The 13,583-nt window shown below is 38.9% G+C and overlaps 1 protein-coding gene across 4 annotated transcripts in view; it reads right to left on the bottom strand.

Annotated features, from left to right (window-relative positions):
• The window catches only part of GLT8D2 (glycosyltransferase 8 domain containing 2), a 53,240-nt gene that overhangs the window by 16,881 nt on the left and 22,776 nt on the right, over window positions 1–13,583 (bottom strand). For 2 of the 4 annotated variants that reach the window (XM_081060383.1, XM_081060384.1), the window contains 6 exons: window positions 12,027–12,119; window positions 9,850–10,021; window positions 6,210–6,327; window positions 4,692–4,776; window positions 3,960–4,072; window positions 1,788–1,954 (listed from right to left, as the gene is read on the bottom strand). In XM_081060383.1, the coding sequence (XP_080916509.1) occupies window positions 1,788–1,954; window positions 3,960–4,072; window positions 4,692–4,776; window positions 6,210–6,327; window positions 9,850–10,021; window positions 12,027–12,119 (748 nt within the window). Of the gene's footprint in view, window positions 1–1,787; window positions 1,955–3,959; window positions 4,073–4,691; window positions 4,777–6,209; window positions 6,328–9,849; window positions 10,099–11,963; window positions 12,120–13,583 lie in introns of those variants that run through there. The other 2 variants (XM_081060386.1, XM_081060385.1) reach the window with 2 other exon arrangements.

Genomic DNA, 13,583 nt, shown 5'->3' with positions numbered 1-13,583 from the left:
GCTTGTACTACAGGGCAACAGTAATCAAAACAGCATGGTACTGACAGAAAAACAGACACACAGACCAAAGGAATAAAACTGAGAACCCAGAAATAAAGCCACATAAATATGGACATAATTTTTGACAAAGAAGCAAAAAACATACAATGGAGAAAAGACAGCCTCTTCAATAAATGGTGCTGGGAGAATTGGAAAGCCACATGCAAAAGAATGAAACTAGACTGCTATCTGTCTCCATGTACCAAAATTAATTCAAAATGGATCAAAAACCTATGCATAAGACCTGAAACAATAAACTGCATAGAAGAAAACATAGGTACTAAACTTATGGACCTTGGATTCAAAGAGTATTTTATGAATTTAACTTCAAAGGCAAGGGAAGTAAAAGTTAAAATAAATGAATGGGACTATATCAAACTAAAATCTTCTGCACAGAAAAAGAAACCATCAACAAAATAAAGAGGCAACCAACAGAATGGGAGATTTTTGCAAACAGTGCCTCCAATAAGGGGCTAATATCCAAAATATACAAGGAACTCATACAACTCAACAACAAAAAAACAAAAAACCCAATTGAAAAATGGACAGAGGACCTGAAGAGACATTTCTCCAAAGAGGACATACAAATGGCCAATAGACATATGAAAAAATGCTCAAAATCACTGATGATCAGAGAAATGCAAATAAAAACCACAATGAGATATCACCTCACCCCAGTTAGAATGGCTATCATCAACAAGACAAATAGTAACAAGTGTTGGAGAGGCTGTGGAGAAAAAGGAACCCTCATACACCGTTGGTGGGAATGCATACTGGTGTAGCTGTTATGGAAGGCAGTGTGGAGGGTCCTCAAAAAGTTAAGAACAGAATTACCATATGACCCAGCAATCCCTCTCCTGGGTATCTACCCAACAAATCTGAAATTATTTATCCATAAAGACATGTGTGCTCCAATGTTCACTGCAGCTTTTTTTATGGTGGCCAAGACATGGAAACAACCAAAATGTCCTTCGACGGATGAAAGGATAAAAAGTTGTGGTATACTATTCGGCAGTAAGAAAAGATGAAATAGTACCATTTGTGACAACTCGGATGGATCTTGAGATTATATTGCTAAGTGAAATAAGTCAGACAGGAAAAGTAGAGAACCATATGATTTCACTGATATGTTGTATATAAAACTGAAAAGAAAAAAGACAAACAAATGAAGGAACAGAAACTCATTGACATAGACAATAGTTTAGGGGTTATGAGAGGGTAAGGGGGTAAGAGGGCTCTAAAAGAGGATAAATGGGGTCTAATATATGGTAATGGAAAGAGAATTGACCCTGGGTGATGAACACACAATGTGAGGTATAAATAATATATTACAAAATTGTACACCTGAAATCTATGTAACTTTACTAACAATTGTCACCCCAATGAACTTTAATTTAAAAAAAAGAATAATAATAATAAAAATCTACATAAGAAGGAGAAACTTGACTGAGATAAATGATTTTCAGTAGAAAAGGTTCACTAGGATTCTGGGAGAAGATCTAAAGTTACATTATTAAACAATTTATTAGAAAATTTTATATAATAAGGAATTCTGCAGGATATTGCTTCCTCTGACATGTCATTTGAGAATAAATTTTCATCTACTGCCCCTTTCTCAACAGTGCCTCTGTGGGAAAGTATCTCAGATGTGTATAAAATATTTCTAATGCCTGAGTTATGCATAGAAAATTAACTGAATGATTTTGTTCCCAAGCATGGAAAAAAATGGTAAAGAGGTCTCCACATACTCCACATTTTTTTTCATCCATTTCTCCAATTGTTTGGTGATACGCTGGTGCTTCCATTCTGTCATGTTGGCAACAATCACACCAGGATTGAAAGAGCAAGTGCTGGGGCTTATGCCGAGGTCCTTTATAGTCTTCTTCCGGTAGTCCAGATAGCCCATATATGTGTTCTGTAAAGGAACAGCATATGCAGGCTTTGGATCAACGAATATTTTGTTTCTGGAAAATGATAATTTTCTTAAAACTGTGCAGTGCCTCTGGGTTCTCTCCTGTGTCACTGGCCACATCCCAGCCTCCTTTGCTGGCTTCCTCTTATTTCCCCAACTTCTAGAAGCTGAGTGCCCCTAGTCTCATTTCCAGCTCCTGTTCCTTTCTCTAGTGCTGACTCCTAGATAGCCTCTTCCAGTCTCCTGGCTCTACAGACTATCAGTGTAGATAATCCTGACCTCTCTGGATTTCCAGCTCCTGTTACATCTGCCAACACAGTTGTCTCCTTCTAGATGCTTAATAAGGCAAGTCCACTTACATCCAAAATGCTCCCAATCCTATCTTGAATGTGCTGTCCTACAACCTGCTCCTCCTCAGTTGGTGGTAACTCTGTCCTTCTAGTTCCTGAGGCAAAATCCCCAGGGTTATTAGGTCATCCTTGACTCCTCTTTCTCACTCACTCCTCATACAAGTCTGTCAACAAATCTATTGGTCTCATCTTCCAAAATAGATCCAGAAGCCAACCACTCCCCAGTGCCGCTACTGCTGCCTTCCTGCTCCAGGTCTTAATTACCAATCACTGGTTTTCTGTAAGCTCCTCCTAACCCCATGTCCTTGCTTCCATCCTTTTTAACCCCCCTGTCTTGATGTTACTCATCTGCTCCAAGCCCCTCCAGTGGCTTCCCATCTCATTCAGAGTAAAAGCGAGAGTTTCTAAAATGGTGTGCCCTGTCCTATACCATCTGCCCTCCCATGATCTCTCCAGGTTCTATTATTCTTCCCCTTGATCCCTCTGCCACGCTGACCTTATTCCTTTAAGACACTGGACACACTCCCACGTCAGGACCTTTTCACTAGATGTTACCTCTTCTTGGAATGTTTTCCTCCCTCTTTCAGGTGTATGCTCAGCAACACCATCTCAGCAGAGCCTGTTTAAAATGCAGCCCCACCTCCTTCCTGAACTAAGTATTTTACTTGTCTTCCCTCTAGAATGTAAGCTACACAAAGGTAGGCATTTTAGTTTCGTTTGCTGTATTACTAGTACCTAAAACAGAGTCAGGCACATAGCAAGCACTCAGTAGGTAGTTAAATGAATGTAACAGGAGGTGGGACATATTGTTTCACCCATACTGGCTGCCATAAGCCACCTCAGTGGGATGCTCAAATATGGCATGGAAGTAACGGACACACGCAGGCATGTTCTGTGTGCCAGGCACTGTTCTAAGAACTCCACAGGCATCTCATTAATTGCACACAATAAGTTTAAATGAGATCACAAAGCCACTGAGTGACGGAGTCAAGATCCTGACATGGTTGTGTCTGGCCCCAGAGTCTAGCCTTAAAGTGTCACATCTTAAATGTCAGACATTTAAAATTATTTCCTGAAACTTGTTTTGAAGAACAGCATTCGATTCTTAATGGCATGTTGTATTTTAAAGCCATTCTTTTGGTTTCAGTATTATATATAGGTTCAACTTTCCTCATTTCCACCAGGGGAAAGAGCTCTTTACCCTTGAACAAAATCAGTATTTTCCTCTGCTGAAAGAAAAAAAAAAGCGATGGTCAAAGCTCTGAGACTAGAACCAAAGATTCAGTGAGTCTCTTATACAGAAAACACCATCTCTGACACAGAGGGTGGTTAAACGTAACCTAGATAACAACTATCCTCTCTGGCGCATTTACTATACAGGGACACTTGGACATGTTATTTCATCACAGTTCACAAAAACACAACAACATAGATATTATTATCATGTTTCAGATACAAAGTGGGACTTACAGGGTTCAGTAACTTGCTCCAGAATCGCTAAGGTGAGAACCGGAAACCCCGGCCCCTGTGGTGTTCTGCCTTCTGCAGACCAGACTGGCCGGGTTCTCAAAGGTGTAGCTTACATTCATTTTGAGTTGTGGGAGGAGAAGGGGTGAGAGTGGCAGGGGAATGTAGGACTTCTGAGTCAGTGTGCTCACCTGCAGCCCCACAAGTCTGTTTGTGTTCTGAGATGAGGGCAAATCACAGTCATCTGAAAACGCAGCCGCATGGCCCAGGGCCAAGGTAGTGTCATACAGTTCTTGGATATCACCTGAATTTAGAAATACCAGGAGTTAAAATATTATAGCACTTGTTTTAGGGCTGGATAGAGCCTTAGAGTTGAAACTAATGCTCAGTTTTGCTATGAGGCAGAAATATGTGATGCCTCCCTGATGTCACGTGGCTTGGCGATTTACTTAATAAGAATAGCTTGTATCAATTTGGAAAGCCATTTGACAAGATGCTCTGATCAGCATTGGTCAAATTTCTTTATTTCTGTTGCTATGTAGGTACCACACCAATGCTAATCTGATTTGCATGTGGGAGAGAAAGAAGGCAACATTTAAACACCAAAACTTAGCTCACTTTTAAGAATGTCATCAGTGAGACTGTCTCCCAACGTTTTAGGGATGCAGAGAAAGGAAAGGCAACTAGATTTTTTTATCATAGATTTTGACTATCAGAGAGAGGCTCTCAGAAAGTCAACTGGACTATCCAGGGGAGTATCAAACCCTTTTCAAAATATTCCCGAATTTACAATACTATACTCCCAACTTTAATAAGCAGTCAAAAATCACTGGGCAGCTAGCTGTTTGGAAAATGAAGAGAGACAGTCTTTCTACTTATCAGCTGCTCCTTTTCCAAGTGGTCTTAGCAGTCAGCGAGTATACCTTGTACAATTACATCATCATCCACATAGATGACTTTCTCATGTTGGTGGATAAGCAGAGGGAGATAAAATCGAACAAAGTTCAGCTGTTAAAACAACAAAAGAAGCAATGTTAAGGAAGAGGCTATGGCTCAGTGTCTTCCAGGGTTGCTGGAGGGTCGGCTTTGACCATGGCCTTGGCCCAGCTCCAGGTTTACAGCAGAAAAAAACAGGCTACAAAGATGCCTCTCTCAGCGTCTGGTGCCCGAATTATCTGGGCCCTGGGGCTGAAACCAGTGCTGGCAGGTAGCACTTCTCCTAGATCCAAACCCTCAACTGCTCAGACGGTCGCCACTTTCATTTCCATGGACGGCTACAGTGGGAGTCACAGAGGCTTCCTCGTCAATTTTTTAGGCCACAAGTTGCCTGTCTTCCTTTACACTTATTCATTTGACTACTGTCAACTAATCAGCTACACAAACACACACACACACACACACACACACACACACACATCATCCCTAATAGTAAGCTCAACCTCTTAGCACCTTGAACCAGAAAAAAGTCAGAGAAGCACTGGCTGAGAGTGAGTATTGTTAGTCACAACAGGGCTTAATCCAAAGTCCCAGCTCAGCTTGCAATCCAATAATAAATATCTGGAATTGAGGAAAGATATGTCATTAGAAGGCGCAGAATGCAGCACATTTTCAAGGATGGATTTAAGTAACAATTATATGTAGAAAATGGCTACATTTTCTGTACTTGCCATCAGCACCACTCTACGCAGGGGAGGGGGCTCCCTTTTGTAAGCACTATTGTGGTAAAATATTTTAAGATTCCCCAAACTAGAAAAAAAGTGGGGGGCCAGCCTGGTGGCTCAGGTGGTGGGAGCACCCATGTTTCTAACGCCGAGGTCGCTGACTGCCTCAGCCAGGGGACAGAGCAAGGCTCATAATACCAGCGTGGGCCAGAGAGTTGTGTCCTACACAACGAGACTGAGAAACAACGGCTTGAACCAGAATGTGGGGGTAGGGGGAGGCGGAAGAAGGGGTAAACCAAAAAAAAAAGAAAAAGAAAAAAAGTGGGTGTCTCCTGAAAATATCTTAGTCGATACTAGAAAGTATGTAATCCATCATGCTACTGTTTTTCCTTAGCTGCTGGGATTCTCCGTACTAAGTTTCAAGTCCAATCACAGTACACACAATAGCATGTAGGGTTGGGAATATGTCTTCCTGGCCTCACTACTCAGCCCAGATCCCCACCTCCATCCCTACAGGCATAGTTACACACAAAAATGCATCCTACATTTTTTTATGCTTCATTTAATAATTTTTATGCTTCTTTAACAACTTCATTATGTTTATGGAAATCATCTTAAATCCTTTCTGGAGCAGGTGGCTTATAAATGACAAATAAGCGGAGTTTGGTGGAGATCTAACAATGGTGAGGCCTCACAAATATTCCATCTGCATCCCAGTGCTCCGTACTGAACAAGGTCTCAGCGAGGACTGTCCCCAGCACATGCACGGTTCCTACTCACAGGCTGGAGCAATTCAGGCCTCGATGAGTCTGGTCTGATCTTCCCCTTGAGGACCATAGGGTTGAATTCCACAACTTTAAAATGTATTTCTCTCAGTTTAGAATGTTCGATCCATTTTCTAAAGAGATGACAACAACAAGAAAACCTCTCTCATACACACCTCCCACGTTTGCTTAGTTTGCCTGTTGCCTCAGAGTCAATCTGTTACCTCCACAAAAAGTAAAAAACAAAATGTCGTCAACCTTAGTCAAGTTGAGTCTATAAATCCTTCTGATTCTTTCCCCATCTGGTCGGGCTTCAAAGCTTTTTTTAAATTTTTTTTTTAAATTCACATAACTGTCTGCAAAGGAAATGAAACAAAACAGCAATAACCAAATATCTCTCCAGATCTACATAATCTCCACAGCAAACTAGGAACAGAAAGTGTTCCTTCTTTCTTATAAAGCCGCATCTATGCTTGCTAGTACTATCTTTGCCACATGCTAACAGCTCTGTAATGTTATGAAGCAGGACATTCTCAACCTGCTATGGTGACTAAAGTCACTTCTGAACTGCTGTTTTGACTCCGAGCACGATTTTAATTCGCCCTTGTCTCTGTCTCTCAATCTTCCCCATCCATCCTTACTCCCTGCCTTCTCCACTTCATTTTCTAAGTCTTACAGACTCTTTTTATCCAATTCATAACAAGATCCTTGGTAGACATAACCTCAAAATAAAATTTCCAATGACTAAAGCCATACATGGTAGCATTTGTTGTTGATTAAAAATTGATGGAAGTAGAACGGACTCTGGGTGGGGAACACACAATGCAATATACAGATGATGTATTACAGAATTGTACATTTGAAACCTATGTACTCTTACTAACCAAGGTCACCCCAATAAGTTCAATTTAAAAAATCGACAAAAGAGTTCAATCTTCCCAACAAAATTTAGATCTGCAAAATCTGAACCATGAAAAAAATCAGCCATTTACTCAATGTTATATGTCAATTATATCTCAATAAAGCTGGGGTGGCGGGGGGTGAGGGGGAAACAGTCATGTCAATAAGAAAAAGATAGACAAATCAGCTAAAAGAATTGACAAAATACTCGAACATTCATATCCAAATGGCCACAAAATGTGTTGGGGAAAAAACGCTCAGCCTCATCAGAAATAAGGGAACCTCAAATGAAAACCACAATGAGATACTGGTAGACACTCATCAGGACAGCAAAGTTAAAAAGACTGACTACACAAAGTGTTGGCGTGGCGGTTGTTACGTGGGTGTGCTTACTTTGTGATGACTCAGCTGTACACAGGCTTTATACAGTTTTCTGTTTTTGTGTCATACTTCAATGAAAACAGTTTTTCAAATATTTTAAAACAAGGGGAGGTGGACTGGATAATCAAGAACAGGACTCATTCCTCACTCAAATGTCATAAAGTCCTGAAGCTCATGCCTTTTGTTCAAGTACAAACCTTTCCTCAGAACACATGACACATGCCATGTTTTGGGGTTTGGTTATCTGGTTTTTATACCCACAGATAATTAAAGGGCTGTTCATGACAAGCTAAGTGAACAATCTGCAACAATAAATGATAAGAAGAGTGAGAAACGAGACAGAAAAACTAGAAAGCATGTATACAGCTGTCACGGACCATTTAGATCAGGAGCAAATGTCTTACATATCTCAGTAGTATCTCCTAACTGTGCTGTTACCCAAAAATCTAATTAAAAAACCATACATAAGTACACTCTCATTATAAATGATGGAAATAACACTTGAAATACCTTGAACTTCCCTTCATCACTGCTTTCTCCAATTCCTCCATCTTCCCTAGAGATAGTCACTGTTAACAGTTAAGAGATCTTTCCAGGTCTTTTTCTTCACAGAAACACACATATGTACACGTATACATATAAAGTTTGGGGGTTTTGATTTTCAATGCTATAGACTGAATGTTTGTGTCGCCCCCCACCACCAAATTCAGATGTTGAAACCTAATCCCCAATGTGTTGATATTTGGAGGTGGGGCCTTTAGGAGGTGACCAGGTCATGAGGGTGGAGCCTTCATGAATGGGATCATTCTCCTTATACAAGAGACACCAGAGAGCTCCCTTACCCTTATGTCATATGAGGACACAGCAAGAAGGCAGTCCTTTATGAACCAGGAAGAGGGCCCTTAGCAGACATGGAATCTGCTGGCCTAGATCTTGGGCTCCCCATCCTCCAGAAATGTGAGAAATAAAATTCTGCTGTTTATAAGCCACCCAGTCTGCAGCGTCCTGTTATAGCAGCCAGAATGAATTAAGATATTCATAAAATGGATCATACTATATGAGATATACTAAAATTTGCATTTTCCACTTAACAATCTGCCTTGGAAATCTTCTAGTCAGTGTACACAAATTACCTTCTTTCTTTTTAAATAGCTGGATCGTATTCCATAGTTCATTTAAATATTCTTCCATTGATGGACATTTAAGCATTTAGCAATTTTTTTTTTACTATTTCACATAATGCTAAAGTTAACATTGTTGTACACATATTTTGGTACTATGTACCAGAATTTCTGTAGCACAGATTCCTAACAGTGGAAGTGGTATGGTGAGTCAAAATATATATTCATACTTGTATAACGCTTTAATAGATATTGCCATATTGCTCTCTCAAAATGCTTTACCAATTTACAAAGTGCACATTGTGTAAACAAGTAATAAGTATGTCCATTTTCCTGCATTAGATATTGTCGTATTACATTTTTACCATCCTAATGAGTGAAAAGTTGTATGTCATTTGTTGTTTTAATTTGCATTTCCCTATTAGTAACATGCAACATCTTTTCATGTTTGACTATTTTTTCTTCTGTTAATTGTCTATACTCATTTTTCTATATTCTGTGTTCTATACTCATTTTTCTACTAGATGCTTACATGTTTTAAAAATTTTGTATGAATTCTTTATATATTTTGGATAGTAATCCTTGGTCTAAAATACATGTTAAAAATATTTTGCTTAATCTATTGTGTAATTAATTTCACTTTTCATACTGTTTTTCATTATTTTAAAATATGTAAATGTTATGCAGTCAAATACATCAATTTTTTCCTTACAATTTTTGGGCTCTGGGAGTCAGTCTCCATACCAAAATTATACAATTGCCCCATATTTTTATAATACATTTAAAATTTTATTTTCTGTCTATTTCTTCTAAATCCAGCTCCAATTCATTTTTTTAGTGTGGTGTGTGATAGGAAAGAGATCACTTCACAGTTCAAAAATCACACTTAGTGGTGATTCTGAGCCATAATAAAAGGATTATGTTATATTAATAGTCTCTCAGGTTAAGAAGGCAGAGAAAAGAGAAACCATTTTAGAAAGAAAGACTTTCACATAAACTGCTTAAAGATTGGGGTTCTTCAGTTCATTAGACAATTCAGTTCTGCAGAATGATGCACTGCCAATAAAAAACCATTATTATGGTCTTGCTGAAAATCCCTTAGCTAAGCAACACATTTGTCAGTTCACCAAGTAAACCTCAGGTCATCCCCTCATTAATTCGAATGGCATTTCTCAAACCAAAAAAGAAGGGAATCCATTTAAGGAAAGACAAGGAAGATCAAAAGAAAGTAGAAGTCTATTGTAAACAAATTACCGTATTCGAGATAACGTGTTTCGGAGCCCAACTACATAGAACAAAATGTTGGCGTCAGTGTTGCTGTAGATGCTATTGATGGCAGCCATAGCAGCACCCATTCTCCCTGCTGCTGCACAAATCACCACAGGAATCTCATCTTCCAGTTCCTCAGGAGTCTCAGAGTGATCAACTGGAAACATCAAAATCAGTGTCTTGGAACATGAAGGAATTTAACAGTAGAGCCAGTTTAACTTGTCTTCCACACTCCTGGGGGAAGATAGCATACTGTGGAAGAGACTGCTGGATGTTCTCCAGTATCCAGTCTCTTCCTCCCCTTAGAAATAGAATGCTGAAATTTTAGCTGGCAAAATAGCCAACCACTAATACTATTTTTCCAGACTCCTTTGCAGCTATATGTGATCAAGTTCTGAACAGTAGGATGTTAGTGCAAGTAATGTGTGCAATCACTGGGTTTGCTTTTATAAGGAATTTTCTTACTCTCCCTTTTCCTTACCCCCTTCCCCTTGCCTGAGTGTTGGTATGATGACAGGAGTTGGAGCAGCCATCTTGGACCAAGAAGGGGAAGCTACCTGTTGAGGATACTAAAACCATAAGAAAGAAGGAATCTTGCTCTGGATGATTGTAGAACTGACACATCAGACTTGCACTTGAGAGAGAAAATAAACTTTTATTTTGCTTAAGTCACTATTACTTTGGCACTTTCTTACAGAAGTCAATCGGATAGCCTAACATATACACACAGTTGAAAAACATGTGAAGAACTGAAAAGCCTCATTTGATTCAACAATTCTTCAACTTTTTGCTGAACTGGAATATTGACCTCGCCTACACTGCTATAAAATATTCTGCTTGTGATCTTCCTTCCCATATCTGCCCTCTAGTCAAGTGTCACAAAAGTTGACAGAAAGAAAAAGGAGGTAAATGAAAAACATGATTAATGTACTAGATCAATAATTGATTATTCTTTTGAGCCTTGGCTATGATACAAAATATTGATAATACAAATGTATATTATTTTAAAACCAAAATGCCATCATACTTTTCATAGTCTTCGGCAAATTTTTTTTCCCACTCAACATACCGTGGGCATCTTTCCATGTCAACACTATGCTCTGTTGAATGGTATTTCATAACAACGATTCTTTTTTATTTTAACACTGAAGAAGGCAGCTATCTGCCCGTTAAGCAGAGGGGCCTCAGAAGAAACAAACACTGCCGGAACCTTGATCTTGGATTTCCAGTTTCCAGAACTGTGAGAAAATAAATATCTGTTGTTTGATCCACCTAGTCTGTGGTACTTTGTTATGGCAGTCCTAACAAACAATACAGATATCTTTGTATTTACTTATTGTGAGTGTACAGTTCAGTAATTTTTTGTTGAAAATTTATTGAGTTGTGCAACCACCACTACAATCCAATTTTAGAATATTTCCCTCATCCCCAAAAGTTCCCTTGAGGCAGTCTGCAGTCAGCTCACTCCCACTCTTGGCGTCAGGCAACTACTAATCTGCTTTCTGTCTCCACAGATTTGCCTTTTCTAGAAAATATGTATAAATGGAATCATACAATATGTGGTCTTTTGTGTCTGGCTTCTTTCATTTAGCATAATGTTTATGAAGTTTACCCATATCAAAGCATATCAGTACTTTGTTCCTTTTTATCGTTGAAAAGTATTCTATTGTATGGATATACTGGGTTTTTTTTTTTTATCTATTCACTAGATGATGTACATGTCTCTCATGATGCTTGTCTCTGAGCCCAACTATTCAAAGGACTCAAAAGGACATATTTAAATCGAGTTTCTAGATATCCCATATTGATGGATTACATGCCTGCTTACCTTCTTCATTCTTTTTTTTACAATATATTTTTAACTGTTGTAAAATACACATTACATAAAATTACCATCTTAACCATTTTTAAGTGCACAGTTCAGTGGCATTAAGAACATTCACATTGTTGTACCACCATCACCACCATCCATCCCCATAACTTTTCATCTTGTAAAACTGACACCCTAGACCCATTAAACAATAACTCCCCATTTTCCCCTCCCCCAGACCCTGGCAACCACCATTGTACTTTCTGTTTTTACGATTTTAACTAAGTACCTCATGGAAGTGGAATCCCACAGTAGTTGTCTTTTTGTAACTGGCTTATTTCATTTAGCATACCTGCTTCATTCTTGAGCACAGTCCCCTTATGTACTTTCTTATACAGAATCCCACAGAGGGTCACAATCAGAAGGAACAGCAACACCTGATTAACTGAAATAAAAATAGAAACATGTTCAAGTTTAACCCGTCAAGCTGAAACTGTGGGAAAGTTTAGCACAGCCACATGAGCAGATTCCTCCCGTGACATACACAGGAGTGGGGGTCTGGGACCTTCTTTTAAGCAGAGCGCATGCAGAGTGCAGTTAACCTGGGGAACTGTTGATGCTCCAGGACACGCATAAGTAGTTTAAGGAACATCCAGGGTTAAACCCAGGCAGTCTGATAACAGAGGTTACAACCGTAAGATCTACACGAAGCTGCCTTTTCTGTGCATGAACACTTTGTTTCGAATCATAGCCAACATTTATATAACACTTATGATGAGCCAGTACTTATTATGAGTACATATTCTTAGCCATCAGAACCCGGCTTCTTCTCAGTTAATTCACCCACCGGTCAAGGAGGACGTACCGAAAATTCTTGCCTTGGGTAAGAGGTTGGAAGACCTCTATACCTCTTCCAGTTTTAAGCTTCCAGGAGCATCTGTTCCAGAACAGCAACACTAGCCCCTGAGATCTACTAGGAAGTGGAGTGGTGTAGGGCAGTATTTTCAGAAGTATGGAGCACATACCACCAATTATGCCAGAAATGATTTAGGAGGTCTGTGTTTAGACAACATTTGACCTTGAATGACTTCCTTCCTTTCTCTCTGTTAAAAAGTTTTATTGAGGCATAGTTAAAATACTGTTATAGGCTAATTGTCTATAACTCCTAAAATTCATATGTGGAAGCCCAAACTCCTAGTACCTTAGAATGTGACAGTATTTGGATATAGGGCCTTTAAAGAGGCAGTTAAGTTAAAAGGAGATCATGTTAGCATTAAGTAACCATGGCGGTGATTTAAGTAACATTAAATCACAGTGTGAGAAGCCAGTCCTAATTTCATATGCAGGCAGGCAACAAAAGCTTTGCAGAATTGAATAACATTGTTTTAATCATATATAGTTGTACAATAGCCTTTTTAAGATAAGAGATAACTGTTTTTCTATCAACAGTAAGGATATAAACTTTCTATTATAAAGTACACTTATCGTTTTTTAAAGGAGTCAAATAAAGAAAATAATCATGCACAGGACAAAAGGAACACAAATGATGAAAAATAGTAAAGGCGCTACATTGCCATATGTGGTATACAAATGCCTGCAGTTTGGGAAATCTTGGTAGAGGGGAAAAAGCTGGGATTTGAAGTCAGACTCAAATCTCATTTCTACTACTTCCTAGCTGTGTGGCTTTGGACAAGTAATCTAAGTCTCAGTTTGTTCATCTGCTAAATGGGAATTGTAATAATTATTACCTCACACTGGTATTTTGAGACTTAACAAAAGCAATGTAAGCCCAATAAAGATTTTACAATTGTCATGTATTATTATTTTTTGTATGCAAGATATTTAACATTTATTAGTCTCATACAAATCTATTTTCTGGCCCCTAGGCTTTTGTTTGTACATATGTAAA

The sequence above is a fragment of the Rhinolophus hipposideros genome (genome assembly GCF_964194185.1).
Source record: "Rhinolophus hipposideros genome assembly, chromosome: 9".
Lineage (NCBI taxonomy): Eukaryota > Metazoa > Chordata > Mammalia > Chiroptera > Rhinolophidae > Rhinolophus > Rhinolophus hipposideros.
This window is presented reverse-complemented; position numbering and strand designations above follow the sequence as displayed.